The 26,271-nt window shown below is 44.1% G+C and overlaps 3 protein-coding genes across 6 annotated transcripts in view; all 3 read right to left on the bottom strand.

The window, feature by feature from the left end:
• Window positions 1-5,969, bottom strand: part of flt1 (fms related receptor tyrosine kinase 1) — a 37,365-nt gene extending 31,396 nt beyond the window's left edge. For 2 of the 3 annotated variants that reach the window (XM_034706854.1, XM_034706855.1), the window contains exons 1-4: window positions 5,680-5,954; window positions 3,315-3,411; window positions 2,814-3,019; window positions 170-294 (exon numbers count right to left, since the gene is read on the bottom strand). In XM_034706854.1, coding sequence (XP_034562745.1) covers window positions 170-294; window positions 2,814-3,019; window positions 3,315-3,411; window positions 5,680-5,737 — 486 coding nt within the window. In that variant the 5' untranslated portion in view covers window positions 5,738-5,954. Of the gene's footprint in view, window positions 1-169; window positions 295-2,813; window positions 3,020-3,314; window positions 3,412-5,679 lie in introns of all 3 variants that reach the window. The other variant, XM_034706853.1, reaches the window with a different exon arrangement.
• Window positions 5,970-6,691: 722 nt separating this feature from the next.
• On the bottom strand, window positions 6,692-17,283 carry LOC117829244 (suppressor of tumorigenicity 14 protein homolog). Of its 2 annotated transcripts, none has more exons than XM_034706856.1 (19): window positions 16,885-17,283; window positions 16,137-16,311; window positions 15,891-16,015; window positions 14,769-14,836; window positions 14,479-14,672; window positions 13,059-13,154; window positions 12,643-12,862; window positions 12,418-12,560; window positions 12,147-12,244; window positions 11,766-11,872; window positions 11,492-11,625; window positions 11,192-11,296; window positions 10,867-10,980; window positions 10,674-10,787; window positions 10,442-10,561; window positions 10,152-10,335; window positions 9,808-10,079; window positions 9,583-9,719; window positions 6,692-8,679 (listed from the first exon to the last, which is right to left on the bottom strand). In XM_034706856.1, the coding sequence occupies exons 1-19, from the start codon at window positions 16,963-16,965 to the stop codon at window positions 8,512-8,514; spliced, it is 2,655 nt and encodes an 884-aa protein (XP_034562747.1). In that variant the 5' UTR covers window positions 16,966-17,283; the 3' UTR covers window positions 6,692-8,511. The 2 variants fall into 2 exon arrangements, with proteins under 2 accessions (XP_034562747.1, XP_034562748.1); XM_034706857.1 differs by having other exon boundaries at window positions 10,867-10,977.
• Window positions 17,284-17,626: 343 nt separating this feature from the next.
• tmprss7 (transmembrane serine protease 7) lies at window positions 17,627-26,211 on the bottom strand. The gene is made up of 18 exons (XM_034706858.1): window positions 26,140-26,211; window positions 25,085-25,289; window positions 24,074-24,204; window positions 23,913-23,980; window positions 23,609-23,802; window positions 23,500-23,535; window positions 23,198-23,423; window positions 23,000-23,124; window positions 22,639-22,751; window positions 22,448-22,554; window positions 22,105-22,241; window positions 21,343-21,450; window positions 21,153-21,260; window positions 20,932-21,048; window positions 19,830-20,025; window positions 18,990-19,258; window positions 17,960-18,096; window positions 17,627-17,861 (listed from the first exon to the last, which is right to left on the bottom strand). Exons 1-18 carry the CDS (start codon window positions 26,209-26,211, stop codon window positions 17,700-17,702), a joined length of 2,511 nt encoding a protein of 836 aa, XP_034562749.1. The 3' UTR covers window positions 17,627-17,699.
• Between the last annotated feature and the right edge of the window lie 60 nt (window positions 26,212-26,271).

Raw genomic sequence — 26,271 nt, 5'->3', positions numbered from 1 at the left:
GTAGAGGGAGAAAAAGCGGGACGCAAAAGTGAGACCTGATGGAAAATGTGTGAGAGGTGATGAAGTGCAGACAATGTGAGGAGTGTAATTAACAGAGAAGGACAAGGTGTAGATCTCTGCACTCAAACATCTGAGCTCTCTCTTCTCGTGTCATATTTCCTGTACTGACCTTCACCAGCGTGCTGGTGGTGTTAGGGTGGGTGACACGGCAGGGGATGACCAGCGGCTGCTTCTCCATCAAGTACAACACATCTGTGCTCATCGCGGGATGGTCCACAAATGGCTGCTGGCTGTCTGAAACCAAAGAACAGCAGTCAGGGACACATATGGTGCACAAATGGAGCATAAAAATCACACGGACAATGTCTGTCTTCAACACTAAGATCACAAATGCAAGATTATGAGCATGTGTCCAAAGGGTCAGGTCAAGGAAACTACAGCAAACATATTTTCTCACTTTTCTTTAGCTGCTAAGCTTTTGGTTTGACTTTTACTTGACTGTTTTGAAGTTATGGCTGAGAGTAGTGTTTGTGTTCTTTAAAGCTCCTGGGATGAGTTTTTAGCTAATTATGAAACAGACTCAAATGAACACTGAGGCATTTTTCTGACCTGCAAAAGAAAATGAGTCCATTAGCATAAAGACAGACTTATGGGATTCACAGTACACACAGTACACAACTTCTTTTATCCATTTTCGATGGCAGAGACTCGATAAGTGATGCATTCAAGTGTTAAAAGAAAGCCGGAGGAGATCGATCAAACTCAGCAAAGAGATGAAGGTACTGTTTTGTCCACAGAGGGTTCCAAAACTAAAATTCTCACACAGGGGCTTTAAAAAAAAAAGAAATAAAACCCAAATACATTTTATTTAAGAGACAGAAAAGTGACCAACATGACAGATTCTGATGTCCCAAGAAGAAGAATGATTTTTCTTAATTCTGCTGCAGCATTTTTTCTATTGATGTGAGAAACAATCTTCAACCAACCTTTACCATTTTATCTGGTTGGAGGCAGAAATCTCAAATATCTCAAACACAGAGCAGAAAAAAAGTCATGTTGTTTACGTGTTCAGAAGAAGTTAAGTTTGGCCTGCATGAATCTTCACTTTGAAGAGCAATCCACTTCACTACCTTCTTCGCTAACAGAATATTCCTTGCTTTATTTAACTCAGAAGGGGTATGGTTGTCAGGTCCATCAGTCGGCCATGAGTAAGGTTTGTAAGTATTCCTTTGTTGCAGTAAAGAGTCATTAACCCTCAGCAGTGAAGTATGGTAGCCTGAGAGGCAAAATCCATGGAAATCAACTGATCTTAAAGTGTCATGTTTTATATTTGGTGTCACAGTGGGAATGAGTTTAAAGTGGAGACATTTTTGTGACGACTCGAAATACAGGTCAGTAGATAGAGTAAAATTTGGCACCCGTTCACCGGTTGTACTGACATGATGTCAGAAACATGGCGGACTTCAGTAAACGCAATCAGTTGTGATTGTTCTTCTGTCCACATGGAGGGACCTGGATTAGTTCTGAGCAATGAAATTCATCAAATTGCGAATTTTTAGCATCTGTTTTGATCCCACATTATGACATCAAGCTCCTGAACGTGCCTCAGAGAGGAAATGGGACCGCTGACCGAGTGAGAAAGTGTAGCATCATAAATTATGTTTTGTGAGCTGACCCTTTAATTTCATGCACAAACAGACAAGAAACAAAACAATTACGCGGCCCAAACAAACACACACAGACTTCCAAGTATCAATGTCAACAACAAACAAAAACAAACAGACACACACTCCTAAACACAGCCTTTCATTGAGCCAATGACTGCCTGTAGTCAACAATAAACACACAGATTGTTTAGAGGCAATCAAACGGCCTCTCTGAGCTTTCTCCTCCCTGTCCGACTCCTCTCAGAGCTTGCAGCCATTGAAAAGTGTGGGTGTTGCTCGCTGTATTGTTTGGGTGTTATTCAAGGAAAGCAAATCTCTGAACATTCGAACAAAAGTACCCAGAGGACCAGCGGACTGAGGGCTTCCTTCTCTCGCTTTGATTTCTAATAGAGGACTCAGGGAGGGAGGCAGCGTCTCAGCAGAGCCGCAGGCCAAGTCAGACGCTTAATGGACATGGCGACCTGAGCGATTGATGGCCCCCGAGGGTCCTGTTGGCCAAACAGTAGCATGCCCTGTGACCCTGGCTTCTAGCCCAGCTCCGTGCCAGGTAGCAGACCCAGCCCAAAGAGCGTCATCCTCCAGGAACAGGGAGGAGTAGACAAAGTGCCTCTTCTAGAGCCCTCATCTTATCCTTTTCAGCTCCTCACTCGCACACAAACACTTCCACTCCTCCTTGCACCTTGTAGAGACACAGCTACATCCCCTCCAAGCACAACCCCCCTTAGAGCCCTCCCCCCTCCCCCACCTCCTCCTCCCCCAAGCACAGGATGCTTCAAGCGAGGCTGAGCAGAGCAGATAAGGCTGATGCCCTGGGAAACTCTGCCCGGGGCCTGAGCCTTTCAGCAGCTGGGCTATTCCTGGCCTCGAGGTAGCACGTAAACGAAAGTAAAAAGAATTTAAATATAGAAGCACAGGGAGGTAAAAAGGAGGGGTTCCAAAACTGTGCCAGAGTCATGTAGAAGGATGTGTTGTTGGGACAAACAGTGTTTAGATATAATTGGCTCTCTGGCATTGGTCTGTATTTAGCATCCACTGCATCCTGTTTAACCTAGAGGTATAAACAATAAGCATGGAGGGTGGGGAATGGAGGGGCTTCTCAATGAGAGAGAGGGAGAACGAGTCAGAGCTCGGGCAGGAGAGTCTTACCTGTGACATAAACATAAATGGAGGTCTGTTTCCGGGTGCGGTGTTGGTATCTGCAGCGGAACAGGCCGGTGTGCTGGGCCTGACTGCGGCTCACCGTCACACTGCTGCAGTACTGTTGGCCGGTCTTCCCACAGCGAGATTCCTCCACCTGCACCTGATCTCTGGCCAGACCTGAAGGGAACGCCCATGACAGCTCCCAGCGACCCCTGCAACGAGCAAAAGAAGAAAAAACTTGGCAATTTTGTGCGTGCTTCCACATTCGGCTTACATAACATCCAAGTGTTTGTGGAAGGATTGTTTTAGCATCTTGAGTTTGAGCTTCAAAAAAAATTAAGACCTTCAAAGTGGCTTAATTTAGATGCTGGAAATGACCTTTCCCTGTGTCCCGTTCAACTGAGTTTTCGTCCTGACATGAAGACATTAAAGTTTGGGGTCTCCTGTGCTTTGATATCCAGTTATCAATCACCCACACTGGGACAGAACCGTCTACACAAAACTCACCTGCAGCTGAGCTGTAGTGTCTGGTTGATGTCTATGACCAGCTGTCGGCTCTTTACGTCCAGAATAGGGACGCTGTACTTCCCTTTTTGCTCTTTATCTGCAAAGAGAGAAGAGAAGGTGAGCATGCAGAAACATCTATAACTACTTCACTGATAAAGCACTGATATGTAGTCCTCTCCTTAAAGGTCAGAGGTCAAGGTCGGCTTGTAAGACTTCAGGTTAGAGGAATCTTCTGGGACATCTGGTAGGATGTTTACTCTCTGAAATGAGTGCTTGAAGGAGAATCTTGTTTATGAATAAACTAATATGGAGGAAATAGTGCAGTGACATTCAGATGGGGATATTCTTAATTCCTTTGTGTGTCCTCAGGTCTACATGAGACCACTTTAAGAGGATATCCTGGAAGACAAAACACTTTACAAGGAGTAAATATTTTGGAAGGTTCCTCTAAGCTCTGTCCATCACAAACTGGACTAAACCGGACTCTGACTGCAGAACTGGTCTTGATGGGCTCCAGCTTTGGAGCACATCCTCCATTCAGGCCACCGTATCTGTGACCCTCCTCGATTCTCCATGCTCAGGACACTTGACAACTTGTGTGGAAATGCGTAGGCAGTGTCCCTCTTGTTTATCAAATGGCGGCGTTTCTCCACTCGGTGGCTGAGGTTTATTAATGAGAGATAAAGACGCCGTCTGTCCGCCCTTCCTTCCCCCAACAACAGCGGAAACATCCTTCAGGGAAGTCTGTCCTTCACTCTGACTCCTCTCGCAGCTCTGAGCACTCCTCTGAACACCACGACTTCTGTCTGTTCTTCCACATTGTTAAATCATTTGGATGAGAGTGAGTTTATCACTGCGGCCCATTATTACCTTTCATTGTCAGCATCATTGTTCCCAGTGGATGCCCCTTTTTGTAGACCTAGTGTTACTCACACTACTACCACTTCCTATTCTATTTCCTCAGATTTCACAGTGTGAGTATAGCAGGACACACACACACACACACACACACACACACACACACACACACACACACACACACACACACACACACAGGCATAGTAAGGGACGAAAGACGGGAAGTGAGAGATCTCCTCCCGGCCTTCTGGGGACTTTTAATAAGCTCTGAGCTGTCTAAACTACTGTGTCAAATAATCTCCAGCACCTTCACACCGAAAGCTCTGTTATTGCTTTTGTATCACACTGACAAGAAATCACTGTCTGTTTTTCCCACAGTAACTCAATAACTAAATCATTTTCACTTAAAGTCGGAAGGGAACATCAAAAAAAACAAAATACTTTTAGGATACACATCTCAAAGGAAAACAGTTAATGTTTGAATGAGCACCTCCAGACCTGATGGTAATTCAACTTCATCCAATGACAATAAATGCAATTAAATTGTGACTTAGTCTGAATTCATTTTTAACAGTGTTTTATGTAAATACCTGACTTTAAAATGTGTAAAACATGTGCGTAATGAACACACAAGGCTAGTTCAGAGCAGCCTGAGTTAAGGGATGTCCTGCGTAAGTAACGTTTCAGACACTGTGTTAGGGCTTCACTTTCTGAGTTCTGAACTTGGTATAAGTAGAGTGTACCCTCGCACTGTTTCTTGCCAAAAATAACCTCTAAGTGACCAATGGCAGCACAGAGATCTGTGGAGCGCATACCTGCTCACTGATTTAGAAGTAAACACAGATCAAAACCTGTCCCTGCTCACCGGGTGCCCCATGACCTGTCGTTCATTAATATCCCAACTCTTACTCAACAAACTCATCCGTCTCGGGACAACAACGCCCTGCGTGTGTCAAAGCACCCAAGGAGCCGTGCCACAGAGGTCCAAGTTATCCAAACACATGTCCCGCAGGATAGAGCTTATCTCCATCACGGCGGGCGGGTCTCATAGAGGTGAACAAGTCAAACAGCCTCAGACACACGACTAAACCGAACAATGAGTAACCGAGAGATGCACACGATCCTGAGTCGGTGCGTAATAATGAAAAAGGCACGTTTGCTATGCCATAGTTAATTTTTCTAGCAAAGCATCGCCTGTTACATGGTGGTGTTGGAAAATATTGTCAAGCTAAAGAGCGATAAGGTGCTCACTGATCCTCTGGGACTCTGTAGTTTATTGCAAAGACTATTTATGAGGAAACTCGTGCGTAAAATGTCGCTTTTATGAGTTTGTAATGTATTACATTTAAGGCTTTAGCCCGTTACAGTTAAACCAACGACACAAAAAAAGTTACATTATTCAAAAAGTAACTAAAATGCTAAATTTGTAAGCATCGTAGAAATATTTACAGCATGTGCTCTTTTCACTTTTCAGGGTCCTGCATCATCCAAAGTAAACTTGACTCACCTTTTCCAAAAACACCGTACAATCCACATAACAGGCAGAAGAGGATCAAATTCATCATCTTTGGAGACTCCGGTAGGGCAGGTAGGTTTCAAATACAACACAAGAAACGAGATTTATTCCTGCGGTTTATGTTCCCCACTCCAGACTTTGCACGGCGCGGCGCACTGGGCTGTGGCGCTCAGCGCTGATTGTGGGTGAATAGAGATTTCCTGAGTGTTGCTGCGGGAGATCACACAACAGGGCTCCTCACTTGAACTCCAGTGCAACTTTTTCCCATCGTTTTGGATACTGGCGCGGATTTATACAGTTCCCACAGTGCAGCCACCGGATAGCGGACTTCCGTGACGTCCATTGACACACCCAGGGCGCGTAACAACAGTCCCAATCCAAGTCCTCCCCAGTGGTCAATCAACCGATCACTGAGGGGTCATTAAACTATATTTATAAAGTCAAAAACAGCTTCAGTTATGTTTGACAAACTATTAATAGTTTATTCCTCCACGACCTAACTTATATCCTCTTTATTATCATATTTTCTGCACTGACTGGAAATACGCACCGCTGGATACCGGAGAGGATGCAGGGCAGCTCTTTGCTGGAGTCTCGAGTGTCCCCTGGACTGGTAAACGGGATAATCAGCACGTAGGCACCGTAGGGAACGGGTGGTGTCATGATCAACTTGACAGTCACGTTCCTCACATTCCTCACTGTCAATCCGTCTTTATAAAAAGCTCCTTGGAAAAGCATGTCACACATTCCGCTAGATAGAGAAGCATTGATTTAAACTCTTCAAGAGAGGTTACCTCAGTTCATAGGTGACTTCATACTCAAGTTGTCCTGCATATGCCATCAGATGATGACGTATGTAAAGTCATTGATAGCCAGGATACTGCACTTTACAGGTGTCTGATTGTACTTCTGAGTCTACAGCATCAACAATAAGAAGATTTCTAAGAGATTGTTGAAAATAAAAATCAGATTCCTCATAAAGTACAGTAACAAATTCTACAGGTGCATTGGAAATTGTGTCTTTAATATAAAGGCATATAAAGTGGTATAAACAATGATGCAAACTGCATGTATTAAAGTCCTTTGGGTGTAAAGTGCATCACTCCTTCCAGACATTAAATAAACAGTGGTGCAGGGCGACCACAGGGTGGTGATGTCAACTGATTTTGAACAGAGAGGAGAAGAAATATTGAAGTGCAGGTGTGTCTGCATTCAGAGATCAGTAAGATTGTTTTTGATGATCTCATTTCTTCCTCACTGCAGGGCTGTGAGGGGAGCGGTGATGATGCTTTATTCAGAGACACCAGAGATAAATTAAATCAGGATACAACTGAAATGAAAAATATATTATTACCTCATATGGAGGGATTATTTACTTTCTATATAACAGAATATACTCAACATAAGGCTATGACTCAGATAAACTCATGATATACAAATGCACAAACATACACATACAGTACAATAACAGTTACACAGTGAGCCATGGACACACATATACAGTACAAGGACACATTTAAGGCTCTATGCTTGTGTGGGGAGAAAATAACTGATGCGATTGCTGCTGTCAGCACCTGACGCGGTCACTTTCAGGAGGCATGTAGCTTTGACAGGGACAGGATGGAGGGCAGACATTCAGTCGAACAGGAAGTGATCGTCTACTTTTACATGCACACTGTCTTGAGTTTGTATTTGCTGAGGAGGTTTTCAAGCAGGTTGTGTAGTTTGATGGGATGTTATCATGAACAACTTTTATATGTCTAAAAATGACTTTCACAAAAGGACACAAAAAAGTAGGGATGTATACACAACATGATGATTCTAGCAAATGTCTGACATATTGGTTTAATTGTATGCATATATGTTTTGATTGATACATAAACATTTATTGCACACCTTGCTGAGCACAGTCTGATTGGTCAAATATGTTGTTCTGCTGTAGGTTTTTTTTAATAGCAGATCACGGGTGAATTTTCTTTGTAGTCTTCAGAACTTGTTTTTTTTTTGCCTGTTTTTCAAACGAACAGCTGTTCTAAATCGTTTATTCCCTCTGAAATTAGATTGTAAAATGCTCCTTAAGTTAATTATAAATGTTTAATCATTTTTACCAGACTGACTCTTTTTTTTTATTGTACTGATCCTTTATTGATTTTTATTCTACCTATCTTATCAGTCTGCTGATACCCATAGTGTACTTGGTTCATTGTTGTCCATCTGTCTGTTTGTATTTATGTTATTATTTTTGTACAAGCTGCTCCAAACAAACTGCCCCTAGAGGGATTAATAAAGTTGTTCGAGTTGCTCAGGGCATAGATCACATTTTTTCTGCAGAAGTAATAAAGTTGTGTTTTTTTAATCATTATTTATCTCAAAGTAATGCTGATCTGAAACTTCATACACTTTGATACATTTGGATGCTTATATCTGTAAGAAACACTCACCACTATATAATTCTGAAACATGAAAATCATGACATCTGTGCAGAGAGCACAATCAAAAGCTAAAGGGCCTTTTTTTTAATAACTAACTTATCTTTGTTTAAACCACATGTCTATGTAGTGAGACAAAACCAGGTTCATTTAACACAGCTGTTCAGTGCAGACTCTCTGTGCCTGTCAGCACAGCCTCAGCAGATGTTTGAAGATCTGAAGGCAGTTGTCGGGTTAGGTAGGTGGACCACGTTGGTGTCAATGATATACTCCCAGAAATGGATGAATTTGTTGTCACGCAATCATAGCAACAGTCTGAAGATCGACTCCAGATCTGTCGCCTTCGTCCTGCACCTCAAGTCTGTCACTTTGTTCGTGTCAGTCTGGATTTCTGTCACACCTGTCCTTTAGTCTGCTGATGGATCCAGTCTGTGAATTTAACTACCTGTGTATAGACGCCAGGACGATTCAGCCTCGCGCAGCCTTCACCCCAGCTTACAATCCCCGCCAGGAACCACCGTCTGCCTCGCTCCAGACACACCAACGGACCTCCTGAGTCCCCCTGATGGCAGAGACAAGCAGAGGGACGTCATTCAGATTAAAAAATCATAACAAAGTCTTGATAGACGCATGCACACACACCATGGTCCAGTTCCTGAGCATTTCGTGACCAATACGGCTTAGCTGCAAACTTTTCTGGAAGTTTTATCATCATTTCAGAGCAGCTGAAGGAATTATGATGACAGAAATTTCAAGAAAGACAGAGAGACATCTTATAAAAGAAAGGATGTGAGTGAGGTTACCCAGCACGAGTGGAATTCTGCTAGTAGCTTAAACTGAAAAGTTGTTCTGGTGGCCGTCTGACTATGACTGAAAAACTTAGACATGTTTTACATTTTTAACATTCTTTTTTAAACATTTTCTTTTTTGATATTTTTAAATGAAGATAAATATTTTGTTACATTTTAACTTAATTTGTTTAGTTTTTTTTAAATATTTTTTTCACTTTTTAAAAATATATATTTTTCTTTCTTTTAACATTTTTTTCTTTTTTCACACATTTTTAAATTAACTTATTTTGACCTTTTTATAAGGATAATTTATTGTTAAGAATAATCAAGATATTGGAGAAGAAAAAGTAAAGACATTTAGAAAATTCACAAAATGAAAATAGATACGTGAATTAAGATTAGATTAAGAAAATAATCTGCTGCTGCTACTGCTGCTTCAAAAAAAAATTGGTTACCTTTTTGTTTTTGTTTTACTTATTTCATTTTATGTTCTTAACTGTGTCCTAATCTTTCTTTGGGGAAAAACAGTTTTAAGTTTCTGACATATTTCCAGTTTGACCTTACAGTCTGGAGAAAAATGGATATTTTCTCTCTTTGTCATGGTGCACATTAGTGTGAACATTATCAAGTATTTTTCCATGAAGAGAAACACCACTCATAATGCACACACTCACTTGGCAGGCATCCACCCCTCCCTGCAGATTCCCAGCGCACAGCATTCTGGGAGTGACAGCGTCATCGTACAGCTTGTTGCACGTGTTCCTGTTGATGATCTTCACTGAAGCCTCTTGTAAGCGAGAAGCCAGTTCACCTATGAATTAAACAAATGGTAAATTATGCTTTTTGATAATGCTGGAGATCTCAGTTAGTTTTATTAGATACTTTCAGAAAACTCTTACCGTCCTCCATCAGGACGCCCCAGCCTGTGACGTAGCAGCTGGTCCCCGTTGTGAAGGTGTGTGTGGGTGCAGGGACACACACAGGTTGCACCAAGTCATTGAAGAAGACCGGAGCACTGAGCTCGAGGAGGGCGATGTCGTAATCAGAGGTGAACTGGTCGTACTGCGGGTGGATGAGTATGCGGCGGATTGGTCTCGTTGCCGCTCCGTTGTTCCCTGTAGTCATCACACGCATCCCCATGTAGGCCCGCCACGCCCGAGCGTCTGAGTATCTGCAGACACAGTAGACATGAATTTACGTGAATAACGACTACAATCCTGACACTCTCTGGTGACTTTCTTACTTTATGGCGTCCGAGTCCTGGAAGCAGTGAGCTGCAGAGATGAGCCAGCGGCTGGCGACCAGTGTAGCTCCACAGACGTGTCCATAGCGATCCATCTGGAGGCTGACCTGCCACGGCCAAGACCCTGGCCCTGAATCAGAGCCGCCCACTATCTTGGCACGCTTTCTGGGCCTGGTGCCACAGCCTGAGAGGACCACGAGACAGAGAGACAAAGACAGGTCAGCCCGAACAGTCAGACTATTTTATTACTGAGAACTTCAGAAGTCTGAGGTTGAATTTATAAAACGAACCACAGCGCAGTTCATCTGAGCCATCATAACAGTCTTTAACTCCATCGCACTCAGGGTTCACCTTACTGACACACTTTCCATTGGCACATTTGAACGAGGATAAGGAGCAGCCTTTGAAGTCTAAAGAGAATGAAAGACATGTGAACACACTGAAAGTAGAGATTATAAATCGTGTAATTTATAAAACACACTAAAACTGATCCATTAGACACGTGATGTCATAAGTACTCACACGCTCTGGTACAGTTGAATTCATCGCTGCGGTCTTTGCAGTCAATAACACCATCACACACGGATGATTTGGACAGACAGACCTTGTTGGGACACACGTGGTAACATTTACCTCCTGAAAGCAAATACATGAGCTGTGATCATGAAAATACACCAAACTACAAGCACATGTTTCCACCATGACGTCTGCTCACCACACGGTCCCTCCTCGCTGCTGTCTTGGCAGGTGCTCTGGCTCACACACAGGCTGCTGTGAGGCTTACACTGTCCATTCCCACACAACACCTCACCTGGCCTGCAGGAGGCTGCTACGTGTTTGTGTGAAAACATGCAGACAGAAACATCAGACAATTTAGCTCCCAGGTCTTTGAAATCAGCGTGATTCATACATCGACATAAAATATCCTGGATTTGAGTCTGTCAGGTTTCTGGTGATCTGTATGAAGTTAAGTAGACGTGTGCATGTAAACACACTTAATGTCAACTTTACACCCGAGCAGATGAAAGAAGGAGCCTTACAGCATCGAGCCTCATCCCGTCCGTCTGAGCAGTCTTTTGATCCGTCACACACTTTCCTCAGAGGAATGCAGCGCCCGTCACCACAGCGAAACTGACGAGGACAGGCTGGAGGACGACAGAGAGTGACATACATGTACTCTTCTTTAGTTAGCTTAGACAGGCCTGATTCACTGCACCACTTATACTACAAGTCCAATAACCAAATATCAATGTGAGAGCATTATTTGATTTTTAGTATAGAGTACAAAAACATGTTTATTCTGCTCTTAGAAATAAAGGAGGAGCTTCAGATTGACTCACTGCCCTCTGGAGAAAAGGCTCGGTAGAGCAGGTAAAATCCTTTGTGAGTGAGAGATTCATCCGAGTGGAAGTGGATGGAGACAGGAGAGGAGTAGACTCTCTTCTTGCTGCTGTCTGACATTGGATTACACAGCCTGGAAAAAGAGGAGCACAATGGGAAGGGGTGTGACCCTAAACACACAGATATGACCAAGAGAGGGGATGTTTTTAACTTCAACACAACATATCTCTGCTCTGGAGGAAGAGCTGGAAGCAGCTCAGCCTCACAACTCACTTGATCCCTCCGATATCCAGCCAGTCTTTCTCACAGCCATCTGATGACGAGTCCTGAATGTCCATTGTCACGATCGTCAGTGAGATCAGGTATCCAGGTAACGGCGCCTGATGAGAGACCAGAAGAGATTTTTGAAAAGTTGAAATGTTGGAAAAATTTAAAAACTTCAACAGAAAGGTTTAAATGTCTTTACTTTATTTTATGTGAGGTTTATAAACTCACACATGCACACACACACACACACACACACACACACACACAAGCGCGCACGCACGCACACACACACACACACACACACACACACACACACACACACACACACACACACACACACACACACACACACACACACACACACACACACACAATCATGTGGCTCACCCTTAATGTCCAGGTACAGTCCACGTTAGGAGGGTAGTAAGCAGGATAGTAGGGGGAGGAGATGGAGCCATTCCAGGAGGATATTGACCCTCCACAACCTGCAGGGGGAGATATATACACAAATAAACCTCTGAGACGCCAAGGAGACTCTGCTCTATGAATCCTAATCAGTCAAAATCAGTCATCTAAGCGTGGACTCCAACACCTCACTCCAGCTTTCTAACTTCAGAGGTACTATATGTGAGTTTGTCTCTCCATTAAAGCACTGAACCTGCTTTTGGGATGGCTTGGAAGTAGGCTTTGAAGATGGCACCATCCCTCTGTCTGCTGAAGGAAAAAGTGACCAGCATCACGTTCCCAGAGGAAGTCAGCTTCATGACAGGAGACGATCCTGAAACAGGCAGCCCACACCACCTGAGCAACGACACAGAGGTGAGGTTTTACAGGGATCAGAGCTGATGTTGTACAAATAAAAAAGGCTGTTGCGTGTATTTACCTGGCAATGATCTTGTTCTGTAAAGGCAGTAAGAAGTCATAGGCTGATAGCTTGTGTGTGGTGCAGCTTCCTGGAGTGGCACCATGCAGGGTGAGGACGACCAGTCGAACCACATGACCTGACGGCACGCGGAGGCGCCACTGGTAGTACGGCTTCTTTGGACTCACAAGGCTCAGGGTGCGGTTGTTGCCATACTTGGCATAGAGGTCAAAGGACATGGCTGAAGGGAGAAATATTACTGCGTGTTCATCATATTAATGCATGAGAGAAACATTGAGAGGAATTTAAAGTGAACTGCAACCAAAAGAACTCAACAACAACTGAACCTGGGTCACACACTCTTTCTGATAGCTCTAACTCTCAATCTTCAGGTGCTGTGGTTATACAAAATAAAGACGGAGTTTTGCTCTCCTCACCTTGGAAACCAAGCTGCCACTTCCCACTCTGGATGCTGTTTGGGTTTTTACTCTTGTCTGATTTTTCTTCACATTCAAAGTCATCAGGATCCAAACCTACAGACACACACAGCAGATACCAAAACACTTTGAAGCACTGCACAAACATTTAACACCACAGTGTTACTTCAAATGTGCAAATGCAGATTTTCTGACACCTTACCTCCAGTGTTTCTGCTCAACATCAGAGCAAAAAAACTTTGTATTCATTATAGGAGCTTTACACTACTAACCTTAATGCCTGTTATATTAATGATTGGCCTGGCTCGGGACATTTGGGTAAAATTCTGACCTCCAAAGAAACTGAGCTCCACAGAGAGAGCTGAGCTAACATGAGCAGCTTTTGAAGCTAGTGGCATCTCTTGTGTCTGACGCTTAATTTGCTTTTTGTTTAATTCATATTTAAACACTTTTAATTATCTTTATTTTAAATGAAAAAAATATATAGAGGCGCTGCTGGCTTAGCGGTTTAAGCGTGTCTCCATATACTGAGGCTTTAGTCCTCGTCTCAGCAGTCGTTGGCTCGACTCCCGGCCTTGACCATTTGCTGCATGTCTTCATCCGCTCTCTACTCCCCACTCTTCCTGTCTGTCTTCAGCTGTTCTATTGAATAAAGGCAAAAATGCCCAAGAATATAACATAAAAAATATATATATATAATGCCTTAAATTACACGATAAGCGAAAGAGTGATTGAGCTTTAAATAACACTTAGCTACCTGCTAGCATAGCTCTGCTGTTTCCTATCGTCACAATTATTTACCTGATACCACAGTGGCATACAGACTTATTTATGCCTCCATTTATGCAGGGGTGTTCTGATGTGTGTGTGCATTACTGACCTTCTGTCACCACTAATAACATCTACTTTAACCCCAACATTAAAATATCATACAGATATATACTGATGTAATTTTTTCAAATAAACAGAAAAGAGTAGCAGCATTAAGTCTTCTAAGTTTCATTCTTCTCAGACTCAAACAGAAGTAACAGAACAAAGTCTCGTTTTTAAGCACTCAAAGAAACATGCAAAGAAGCTCACAACAGCCCGCTGCAGCACAGCCAGATTGATTTTAATTCACTCCTCTGATAAAGCAAATAGCCAGTCCTGGTTTCAGATTGTGGGTTGGCTCAGCAAATTTCAAGAGGGGGGAATGCCACCCCTTGCAACCCCCCTGGACACGCCCCTGGTAGCGCCCCTGGTATTTTGATTTGGTATAATTTCAGAACATCTGTGATTATTACTAGAAAAAATAAAAGCAAATCAAGTTATTAACATTAACAAAGTTTCTACTCCATGTGTGGATGTATGTGGCTCTAATTTCAGACAGAACAGTCTGCATGTGGTAAATGTGCATGTGCTGTTTGCGTGCAGTCTGTACCCAGCAGGTGGAGCATGTCATCATCTCGCTCCATGTAATAGCGCTGCTCATAGCGGCTGTCCCGCAGCACCTTGTTGCTGCCTGGAAGCCTGCGCTGCAGCCTCTCTGGGCTGGACCCCCTGATCTCTAAGGCCACATCGTCTGGAGCAGAGAATTTACTCCAGTAGAAGACGTTGAGCCCCTCTGTTCCTTCACTGTCGACACAGGGTGTAAAACACATCTGAGTGTGAGCTGTTCTGGAGTATTCTGTATCTGCATGCTTCATGAATAGACGTTTGTGTGCAGCATACCTGAAGGCAGAAATCCCTGAGTGCAGGTAGTAAGAGCTCCATGGTGAGGACTCGTAGAGCTCTGAGAACTGTTTCAAAGAGACAAAAAGAGAGGTACTGATGCTGTACAGTAGTGCAGGTGTGACATCATGGCGGTGCGAGTGAGGTCACTGCTCCTGTGTTAGCAACACATGAGCACACCTGGCCGAACATGCAGCCTGAGCTCTGTTTCAGAAGCATTGTTCCTGTGTGTGTGTCTGTGAGAGTGTATCAAACCCTGCTTGTGTATATGTTGACTTTGAGCAGCACAGAGCTCCATTGTGTCTGTACCTGCCGGCCGTGTAGAGGTAGGACCTGGGTGGTATGGGCTGCTGGCCTTGAGTTCACCTGTTCTTTAATGAACAGATGGCCGCACAGATACTATGTCCACTTAACAAGCCTGATAGCTCACCCTCACAGCTGATTAAAGGAGCATTACACTGTGTTACTGCAGTTTTCTGGGGATCCAACAACCACCAGATCACACATTTTCACCTACTACAAAGAATCTGCATCTGAGCGTCTGACCTTTCGCTCCAAAACCCAAACTCCCCCTCTCATATCTCTGTCCCTGATCCCTCTGTAGTCCCATCCTGCCCTACTGCCCTGTCTCTCCCCCTCAGCCCCATCATCAAACCAAGGCTCTCCTCCTCTCTGTAGTGCACGGCGCACAGAGCGGCTGATTGTGTGAAAGCCACACAGACAATGTTTTTATTGAAGGCCTGCTCTTCCTCTCACTCTTGCTGCCTGGACCGAGCTGGGCTCACAAATACCGGGCTTGTCCTCAGCCCTGAAAGGGCCCTGTCCCAGGGGGTCTGGGGGAACTCATGCACACACACACAGACACACACTCACACACTGTGCCCAGCTCCTGTTTCAGCTTTACATTTAACACCACCAGAGAGAGACAGAGAGAGAGAGAGAAAAGAAAAAAGAAAAAAGAGAAAGAGAGCAGATAAAGAGAGAAGGAATGCAAATTAGGACAACAGAAGAGTAAGAGGGCAGTATTGTTTTCAAAGTGAAGGAAAATATTGACCACCAGCCCGCATCAGTCAACCTTTCAAAATAAGAGCATCATCAGTTTGAGTGCAGCATCCCACTTACATAATGGTTCAAAGCCTGAGCCTGCAGGCGGAACTGAGGGGAGGAGGAGTCAACCAGCTCCGAGGTGAAGCTCAAGTTTGGGAACTCCACACTGCCACCGAGGAAGAACACTGAAGATGGCGGGGCTAAGGAGGAGGAGGAGGTAGAGATGTGAGACAGGTGAATCTGTCCGAGTCAAAATACGAATATTTAAGGACATTTTAAGGAGGGGTCTGAGAGTGAAAACAGAGGCAGGTCTGTACTTACATGTTAAGAAGTGGAGGGTGAGTGCAATGGCAGCAGTGAAGGGAAAGAAAGGCAGGAGTCCTAGCATCCATCTCCTCCACGAGCCACATGCTGGAGCTCGCCCCCCCTCCACCTTCTCCTCCTGCTTCGTGGGGGGGCTCAGTGACTGGGTGGGCTCCTTCAGCTCCCCCTCTCCCTTCCAGAAACAAGAACATGACTCAAATATCATACCAGCCTTTATGTTCACAGCTCAAGTTGCTTCTAATTGTTGTCTTTAATCTTTATGTGAGCACAGCAGAGGGGGCCTTCAAGGAAATCTGCCAAAATCAATGGGACAGTTTTTTTTTATGGCTGAGCAGACACTGATTTATTGAGAGTAACGGTGAGCATCTCTGGGCTGAATGGATCTCCTTAAACATTTAAGGGCTTGGCAGGATTCCCCGGGGGAGCAGACAAAGCGTGGCTGGAGGAGTCTGCTTTCCCACGGCCTGGCTCTGCGGTGTCAGCACTCAATCAAGTGGCTCACGCCGACTCGGACATTCATTAGACAGAGACCCCCCCCCCCCCCCCATATCCTTAGAGACGGATTTTACAATTAAGATGAACAATGACTGACTCGTTTTTAACCATTTTACATTCTTAATGTAGTTAACAGAAGTACAGAAGACTCAATTAACACATGGGGATAAAATATTTAGAGAAAGAAGTCCCTTTGTAAATCAAAGTACCGTTTGGCGCAGAGTATTTACGCGCAATGAAAATGGCTCACCTGTGCAGCGGCGCAGCTTGAACGTCCATGCCCGGAGACGCAGTACACTTCACAAGTCTTGCTTTCAGGGAGAGTCCTCATAGCACTGTCCCGTTCAGCTCCAAGGCGATATGCAACAATACCTTAGGCATAGAAACGATGAAGAGATGAAGAGAGGGAGGGAGGCAGAGAGAGAGAGAGAGAGAGAGGGAGGCAGAGAGGAAACCCCCGCTGTAGCTTCCTTTGAAAAAAAAAAGTGCAGAAATCCGACCTGAGCGGCTCGGATGCGGCGCGCATTCACCGCCTCCCGTTTACCTGAACGGGGCGGCAGGTGTCACACGGAGCCCCAGAATGCAGTGCGGGGGACAATGGGAGCTCTATGAAAGGGCTCAATCCGCACAGCCATCCGTGCGACAGATATTGTGGGCAAACTCTTCTGTGTATGGGGGAGAAAAGCTAGGAGGGACAAAAAGGTGCTTGAGGGAAACGTGTGCGAGGAGGTTTAACAATCGAAGCTAAGCTGCTGTGCCCTTGGGTGCTCCACAGGGGTGCAGAGCAGGACAGAAGCTGCAATTATTAATCTGGCACCAAACTTCAAAACTGTTGTGAGGCTGGAAGAGGACCAGAACCTGAGCTACAGAGGACACCTGAGGATAATTTCACTCTTCAAAGCATATTTACTTTGGTGGAAAGTCACATAAATACATTTTGTCATTTCAGTGAAAGGCAGATGTTTCTTTAAAAAAGCACAGTACACTTTGTCTGCTGATGCTTTTATTGTCTGATGTTTGTGACAAATATTTCAGATTTCTGCTGGCAGAGCGTTTCATCTCATGTCAGCTGATATGGCTGTAAATCCAGGAGGTGAACTTGTTGACCCTGGTGTAGACCCCAGGCAGGTTTGGTCGGCCACAGCCCGCCCCCCAGCTCACAATGCCAATGAGGAACCAGCGACCTCCGCCTGGAGCCTGACAGGTCAGAGGGCCGCCTGAGTCGCCCTGAGACACAAAGAGAGATATGAAATAACAGATTCAGGAATGTTTAGTATCAAAGTTTAATATGAATCAAAATGCAGAAGTAGACAATCTGGGCTCACCCTGCAGGCGTCCCGCTCACCAGAGGAAACTCCAGCACACAGCATGCGTGGTGAGACAGGCCCGTAGCTCTTCTTGCACTCAGTCTGGCTCATTAAGGACACCTCTGCTTTCTGTAGCACTGAGGGCAGCACTTTGTCTGCACAGAGCAAGGTGTGGACACATTATACAGATTAACAGATTCACTCAAAGACTAAAGATGAAGCATAACTCCAATACTTCAGAGTTTAAGATCATTGAAGGGTTTTTTATAGATAACAATGCAACTACACAGGTGCAGCAACCAGCTGAGCGCTCATAACAGAGATGTGATGCAACTTCAAATAGCTGCTGGAGGTAGATGAAGACACTGAGTACATTCAGACACATCAAAATCAGTTTATGAGATGAAACATGACAGGTAGAAAAGTTTAAGGTTAAAATCAGCCAGGTGTTTGTCAGAACAACAACATCATTGGCTTAGCGGTTTAAGCATGCACCCCATGTACAGAGGCTATAGTCCTCATCGCAGCAGTTGCAGGTTCGACTCCTGGCCTCTACCATTTGCTTCATGTCTTCCTCTACTCTCTTCTCCCTACATTTCCTGTCTCACCAGCTTTCATATACAATAAAGGCAAAAATGCCCAAAAACACAATTTATGAAAAATTGTGACATTTATTTATTGTTATTATCATTACTATTATGTTATCTGTTAGTGTTCTTTTCTTTTCTCCTTTGGGTGCTTATGTCCCTGTCCCCTTCTATTATTGCCGTATGTACACTAGCTTTCAGGGTGGGAAGTGGGTGCGGGATTGGGGGTTAATGTTATGGCTGAATTATGACTCGTGCTGTGTTTTGCATTATCAAAGCTAATGAAAAACAACCAATAAACAATAAATCACAAAAAAACTGTGACATTTAAACATGCAGAAGATTAAAGTCCATTCTGCTGCTGTCAGTGAAACAAAAACAAAAAAAAACAAACAGAGGATATTAAATACGTTAACTAACCCTATCAAAGTCCCAGGTTCATTGTATTGCTTGGAACTCACCATCCTCTGCGCGGTATCCCCACCCAGTGACCCAGCAGCGGTGGCTGTGGGTGACAGTGTGGGAGTGGGGAGGCAGACACACAGGCTGCACCAGTGGGCTGAGGGAGAGCGGCCAGGGCTTCTTCAGCTGCAGCAGGGCAATGTCGTAGTCAAATGTGTATGCGTTGTAGTACTCGTGCACCACGATCCGCTGGATCTCTGCAACATGTTTGGCACTGCCCTGACTCAGCATGCCGAGGTGAGCGCTCCAGTGACGTGGGTCAGACAGTCTGGAAGAGTCAGTGGTCAAAGGTCACAGAGGTTGAAGGGTTCAACTCTAAGTAACAAGCTTAATAATTGATGAGTAAACGACAGCTTTGTGTATCTTTCAACTAATGAACTGACTTAAATGTTCTAAAAACTTTAAATACAATCTGTCTGAGGACTTTTCAGTTCACCTAGTGAAACTTTTAACATGATGAAGTTAAGACATTATTACACTGGTTTCTATCCTGATCAAGATAATTGCATTATCACGATAATTGATCAGGGCCAAAAAGTGATCTCTGTCACACAGTATTTTCTGTCTTCTTTCAGTTATCTTCGTCAAATTTTGTTATTATCATCTCTAGGCTCTTCAGATCAAACTAAGTGTCAGAGGAAGCCTACTCTTTGTTTGAGAAAGTCACATCTGTTGTCCACACATTGCATCAAAGCAGTGAGGGATGCTTTTCAGGTATCAAGGAGGGAACTAAGGACGGGGACGACTGCATTCAGTCACTGAGGGTTCTAATATTCATATATATGCTCAGTGTTTTTTTACATACAGTTACAGACAGCATGGAAGGATTCAGTTCTGACCTTTGTTTGCTGAAGCAGTGTGCTGCTGAGATGAGCCAATCAGAGGAGAGGACAGAAGCACCACAGTACAGGTTACCAGAGAAGTGGAGGCTGACCTGCCATGGCCACTCCCCCTCCACAGAGTTATCCCCACCCACAATCCGCTCTTGTCTTGTTGATGAGCCCACCTTCTTCATAATGGAGGGATGACCACAGGCTGGAGACACACACGCACACGCACACGCACACGCACACACACACACACACACACACACACACACACACACACACACACACACACACACACACACACACACACACACACACACACACACACACACAGATGGATCATACTCATCATACTGGACCTTGTTATTAGTGTGTTAGTACACTGAGCTTGTGTGCATGGATGTGCACTAAAGTCTCTGGCCTTGATTTATGTTCGAGCAGTGTTTATGTGAACACGTGGCATTTCTTATTTGTTTTAGTTGCATTATTAACAATAATAATTTTCATAATTATGAGTACATTAAGGCTCTGATGAGGCTTTGTATGAGCACAGTGTTCTTGTATCAGTTTTCAGTATCAACGTGTTTGTACTGTACACCTGAACTCTTCACTGTACTGACATCCAAACTCATCAGCATGACAAACAGGTCCATGGCTGCCTTATTAAAAAGTAGATGTTGAAGTGTGTGTGTGTGTGTGCCTGTACAGTATCAGCTAGTGATCAAAGACAGGCCTTCAGACCCCACCATGGTGAAATGAAAGCAAATAGTGAAGCAGCTCTTCCAGCTGGATCACCTTAGTGCTGCAGGTCAGCGGGTTTGGAGCAGGCTGCAGAGTGGATTACAAAATTACAACAACTTTCTCATGACTCCACATGAAGGACCTGGCAGTGCAGGGGCAGTTTAATCACTGTGTGCAGAAGGCTTCATTAAAAGAGAGTTCAGGTGAGACTGAACGGGAGTGATGGTGGCTCAGAGTTAGTAAATCAATAAAGAAATGAAACAGTAATAGTTTCACATAAAGAGTCTTCAAAAGTAGACAGGTTTGTATCAAACGTTTTCTTAAACTGTGACTTCAACATGTGCACAAGCAGCAGGTAAATCTGAGCACTCACCACAGTCTGCCTCGTCACTGTGGTCCCGACAGTCATGAACACCGTCACACTTTGCATTCTTCTTCAGGATGCAGGAGCCACTGCTGCACCGATACCTTATAGCAGAGCAGGATGTTTCTAAGAGAAGCCGTGAACACAGTTAATCAGTCATCGTTTGTTAAACAGTGAACATGTGTAGATTATGCTGCTCTGTAACACCAAGAAGGAGTAAACACTTGTACCCTGAGTGCAGTTCATCTCATCTCTTCCATTGCTGCAGTCTGTCTCTCCATTGCACACAAACAAAGGATGCAGAGGACTTTTGCCTCCACAGTTCTTGGCTGGCCTTGCTGTGAAAACATGAAGCGTGTCTGTAACGCATGACTTTACTTTTTAAACAACATGTTTCATTAAGCTTGTTGGATCACTTACAGCAGAAGACCTCGTCACTCTCATCCTGGCAGTCGTCAAGACCATCACAGCGTCTGCTCTTCTCCACACACAGTCCCGTGGAGCACAGGAAGTAGCTCTCTGGACAGGCTGGAGAACGAGAGTGTGAAAAGTGGGATTATAATACGCAGTGTATGTGGTTGGACAGAAACGAGAAGAGAAAAAGAAGAAGTTTTAGTTTTCTTTTTTGTTTTCAAAGAGAACTTTCTCTGGTACCGCTGAAGTGTTTTAATGAAATTAAAATGACAGATTGTTCCAGTTGCAAAATGTCCAACTGATGTAAAACATTTATTCTCAGCCAACACAAAACAAAACAACAATTAGACTATAAGACTCAGAGGCAGATCTCATGCACAAATATTTCATTAAAAAAAAAAAAGAAAGTCTGTAGTCTGAAAGAGAAAAGTAAAATAATAATAATACAAAATCAAAATGAATAAATAAATACATATAAAATAAATATTTTTGAAAAAAGGTACATTAATAAATCAAAATAACAATAATAATAATAATAATAGAAAAAGTAATATAAATAGATCAAATTAAACTTGTATTAATGACTATATTTCAAATTTGTCTTTTTGAATATTTGAGTATTTGACAATTTTTAGCCTTCACATCCAAAGTCCTGAACATGCATCCTCCCTCGGGTACAATGAAGCCCCTTTGATCCATTAATTCCTATGTCCCTGCAGTGTGTCTCTGTTGTTGTCATGAGCTCCTCTCTGGCCCTGCCGTGCTTACGTTGGCTGATGTTGTAGCTGCTGTAAGACGCCTGGAAAGGTGGAGCAGAGTGACGTGAGCTGCAGCGAAACTCCACCTCTGGGTTGTGGTCGGCGATTCGAAACACAGTTTGGTGTCCCACGTAGCTTCCGCAGAAACTAAAGAAGAGGAGTAACCATCAGGAAGTAAGACAGGATGTTACTGAGTTAAATGAAGTAATGTACAATGAATACAAAGCTAGTGTAACTATAATCACTTATGAGAATAATTAACTTTATGTTAAGAGTTCATTTTGAGCTCAGGGAGACGTTATCTTTAGTGATATTTGTAAAAGAAAATGATAAATGTTTTAAGTTGGCCTTACATGACTTCATTGATCTTCCACCAGCCCTGGTCGCAGGCCTTCATGTTCTTTGGTTTAAGTAAATAGTTTTGAAAGTGTAAAGCGACTCCTAAATCCCTGTTAGGAGTCTGAGATAAAACAAACACAGCAATCAGTCCAAGCTGTTCTCACAAACAGGACACCCTTAATTAGTTTGTCTGTGTGTGCTCCACCTTAAACCTCCAGGTGCAGGCGCATCGTGGGGGCAGCAGGCTGGGGTAGAAGGGGCTGTAGATCTGCCCGCTGATGTCAGGTTTTAACTTTGTCTCAATCTGAGACATACACACTGAGGAAGACGGAGACAGAAGGGAATCAGAGAGGAAAGATTAAACATGAGAGAGTCCATCCTTCTCATCAGCTCATTCTGCTCACTTCTCTTTCTTCTAAAATTTTCTGAAGTTTTATCCCTTCAAACCTCCTTAAAATTAATTTTGAGATGAGAATAAGACTTTCATTCCAGAAAAATTAAACCTGTGTGGAGTGGACACAAACCAAAATGAGTTGTGATCTGGTGCTTAAACAAACGTGACATACTTTCCTCAGCAATGGCCTCAAAGTGTCCTCTGAAGCCTTTGTTGCCGTTAGTCATCCTGAAGGACAGCAGCATGACATTGGAGGTAGACACCACGGAGAATGAGGCAGACACCGGCTCACACAGCCTGCAGAGGAGAGATCCACTTTCACAGATGCAACGTCTGATCTCACGAGGACAGAAAGCGGCCTCAGACTCACCTGTGCAGAATGCGCCCTCTCATGGGCAGCAGAGCATCGTACACAGTCAATGCGTCATTCACACAGTCAGTGGGCTCAATGAGGAAGGAGGACACGGTGAGACGGATCAGATACCCGGGGACAGCGGTGAGCTTTACATGGCAGGTCACACCCCAGGAGGAGAAGACATTTAAAGGGACATTCGTCCCAGGAAGGTTGGCATACAGCTTTTCTACACACTGAGAACCTGAGAGGAGAGACAAGACTTTAAAACACACTACATGACACAGAGAGGAGATTTATATGCAGGTGTGAATACCTACCTGCCCCGTTTGATGCGTAATCTGATCTCTGAACAGCTAAAGAAACAAACAAGAATCAATCTCTGCACACGAGAGAAATTAGGATGCATGTTTTAACACACACACATACCGTTGATGAGGATAGAGTCTATATCGACTGGAAGACCCAGCAGGTAGCCCACAGAGGACCTGTTCTTCATGCTGGTGTGGACTGAGTCTCTGAGAATGGCTCCCACACACTCCTCACACACTGCCGGGGTCTTCAGTCGAGGGACCACAAACACCATCCAGAAATGAACCAGCACGCCGCCTTTGTTGTTGTTACTGTGCCAGAGACAACAGAGTGTATAGTGCAGCTAAAACAGGGTGTGGTGATGCTTCATACTTAATCATAAATATCAGCAACCATAACAGAGACAACACAGCCACCGTACCTGAGGTCTGAAATGACAGCTTGCTTGTAGAGTCTGGCCACTGAGGACATCTTGTACACATTGCTCACCTGCATCAGTAGACACCAGCAATTACCACTAAGACTGTGTCAGATCTTCAGCTGAGAGCATGGAGTGAATAACAGGGTGACACTGATACCTACCACATGTTGGATTTTGTTTGCCATGGAGACAAACTCATGGGACTCTGCCTGGCGGTACTCTGGGATAAACTCCATGTTGGCAACACGGAACATCCCGGCAAAGTACGCTCCACTGTTGCTTTCCCTGCGGACTGAAGACATTGAGACAAATCTGAAGATGTGGTGCAGGTTCAACTTAAAGCTCCTGTGAGGTACTTGATCACTTAAGAGAGAGGAGCAAGTAATACTCATAGGTATTTTTAATGTCTGTTGATGCTGCTGTGGGGAAGCTGTCAGAGGAGGTTGACAGCACGCTGCTGAAATAGACATTTTGAATGTTTCAGCATCAAAGATTCAGGTTTGAATAAAGCAGGGTGAGATTTCATTATGAAACACTACGATGTACAGGACAAGATCAGCAAAGAGATGAGACATACTGGGGACGCCAAAATCAACTCACAGAAGCTTTAATGATTGAGATAATTACAAGGTACAAAGAAGGATGAGCGCTCAGTGAAGAAACCCCTCCTATCACGCCCTCACACTAATGTTCTCTGTTGAGAAGTTATGTAGCTTATACATGGTCCATCATGTCCCCCACAGCCTGAGATAGAGAGGACAGATGAGCAGTGAGAGCCAGCACATCAGCTGAGGTTGAAAGTGGGCTCATCCCTTCACCTGTGTTCTCCTAAGTAGGGCCCACAACCGCTCAGAAGGCCCTCCCCTCCATGCAAGCTCCCACCACCTATCATATCCACAAGCAGATCCTCCTTATATTCCAACACGCAGGCTGGGTTCATGCAAGCTCTAGATAGTGACAACTAATGGCCTCAACAACCCAAAACACAGCAAAGAGAAGAGTCTGAAGAGAGAGATTAGAGAGAAGACAGGGAAAACAGAAGCTTGTTTGGGTTGAAGCTCATCCCTGCTGGGTTAGACTGTACGCTCTACCTCCCCCTACTCCCTGATTCTAACGATGGGTAGGAGCAGAGGATAGAGATGGGATAAAAACGAAAGCCTCCTTCTACTTACATATGAAGACCCACAGCAGCGACCACATGATCACTACAATTACAAAAACCACTGCCGCAATGATGACAGCCAGGTGCGGGATGTTCAGCAGACGGATCCAGAGCCTCTTGAGCCCCTTGGGCTTCCGTCTTGTCTTTCTGTACATCCTGCGGAGCTTCTGGAGAGTGTGGTCCACTGTGGCCATCTCCACGGACACATCTGCAATCTACAGCCATGAAGGGGGACACAGTCACACTCTGAGTGTCCTCACAGGAGCAGTACAGTTTACTTACCCTTTTAAAATGTCATTGTAATCTGTGTGATCTAACAGGTTTGTGCTCAATGACACTGAACTAATAGAGAACAACATTTGATACTGAGTCCATAGGAGTCACTGTAGGGACCAGAGAGCACAAAGAGCAGTGCTGGCTCTCAGTGTGGAGCCTATGGAGGTTAAATTACCAGTGGAACATCAATAGGGCATAACCTGCTGCTGCTATTCTTCTCTTATCACTGCATCTTATTCAGCTCAGCTAGTCTCAGCTGAACAATACACTAATCATCCTGAGAGCAGAGGGACGGGTTTTAAAGAGAACAAAGTTTCATACATGTTCAAAAGGAAAGCGTCACATTAAGCTGTTGATCTGTCACCAGTGATGTAAGATTATGATGGTCACCATGACTGGACATTATGGAGGGTAATGCCTGACAACCAGCAACAGTAACTCCATCGTATGCAGTGCTCAGCACTCATTGGGTTACCCAATGCACATATATTATTCATCCAGTGTCATCCCATACTGTGCAGGCAGCACTTAATCCATCACTGGTTAGCAGGGTATAGATTCCCACGGGAAAAAATGTTTCATCTGTTCAACCAACATTTAATCAACTTACTCACGATGAAACGTTTTGATTTTGACTTCTTTTGATCAATTTAAATCTTCAGTGTTTAATTTGGATTAATGGCTATAATCCAGATTAAAGTGTGACAGAAGGGTTTAAATTACACATCACATCAAAGTGTTTATGAAGAAATACTACTGCGTGGTGATTTCTGATGAGAATGTACTCACACTAACGGCATCATGTTGGGATGGATCATCATCTCCCCTCGTCGGCTCATTCTCCTCGTGCTCTGTGCCCATGACAAAGGCATCTCTAAAGACCTCGATCATCTACTTCCTGGTTTCTGGTTTAGAAGATCC

Source organism: Notolabrus celidotus, chromosome 17, assembly GCF_009762535.1.
Source record: "Notolabrus celidotus isolate fNotCel1 chromosome 17, fNotCel1.pri, whole genome shotgun sequence".
Lineage (NCBI taxonomy): Eukaryota > Metazoa > Chordata > Actinopteri > Labriformes > Labridae > Notolabrus > Notolabrus celidotus.
This window is presented reverse-complemented; position numbering and strand designations above follow the sequence as displayed.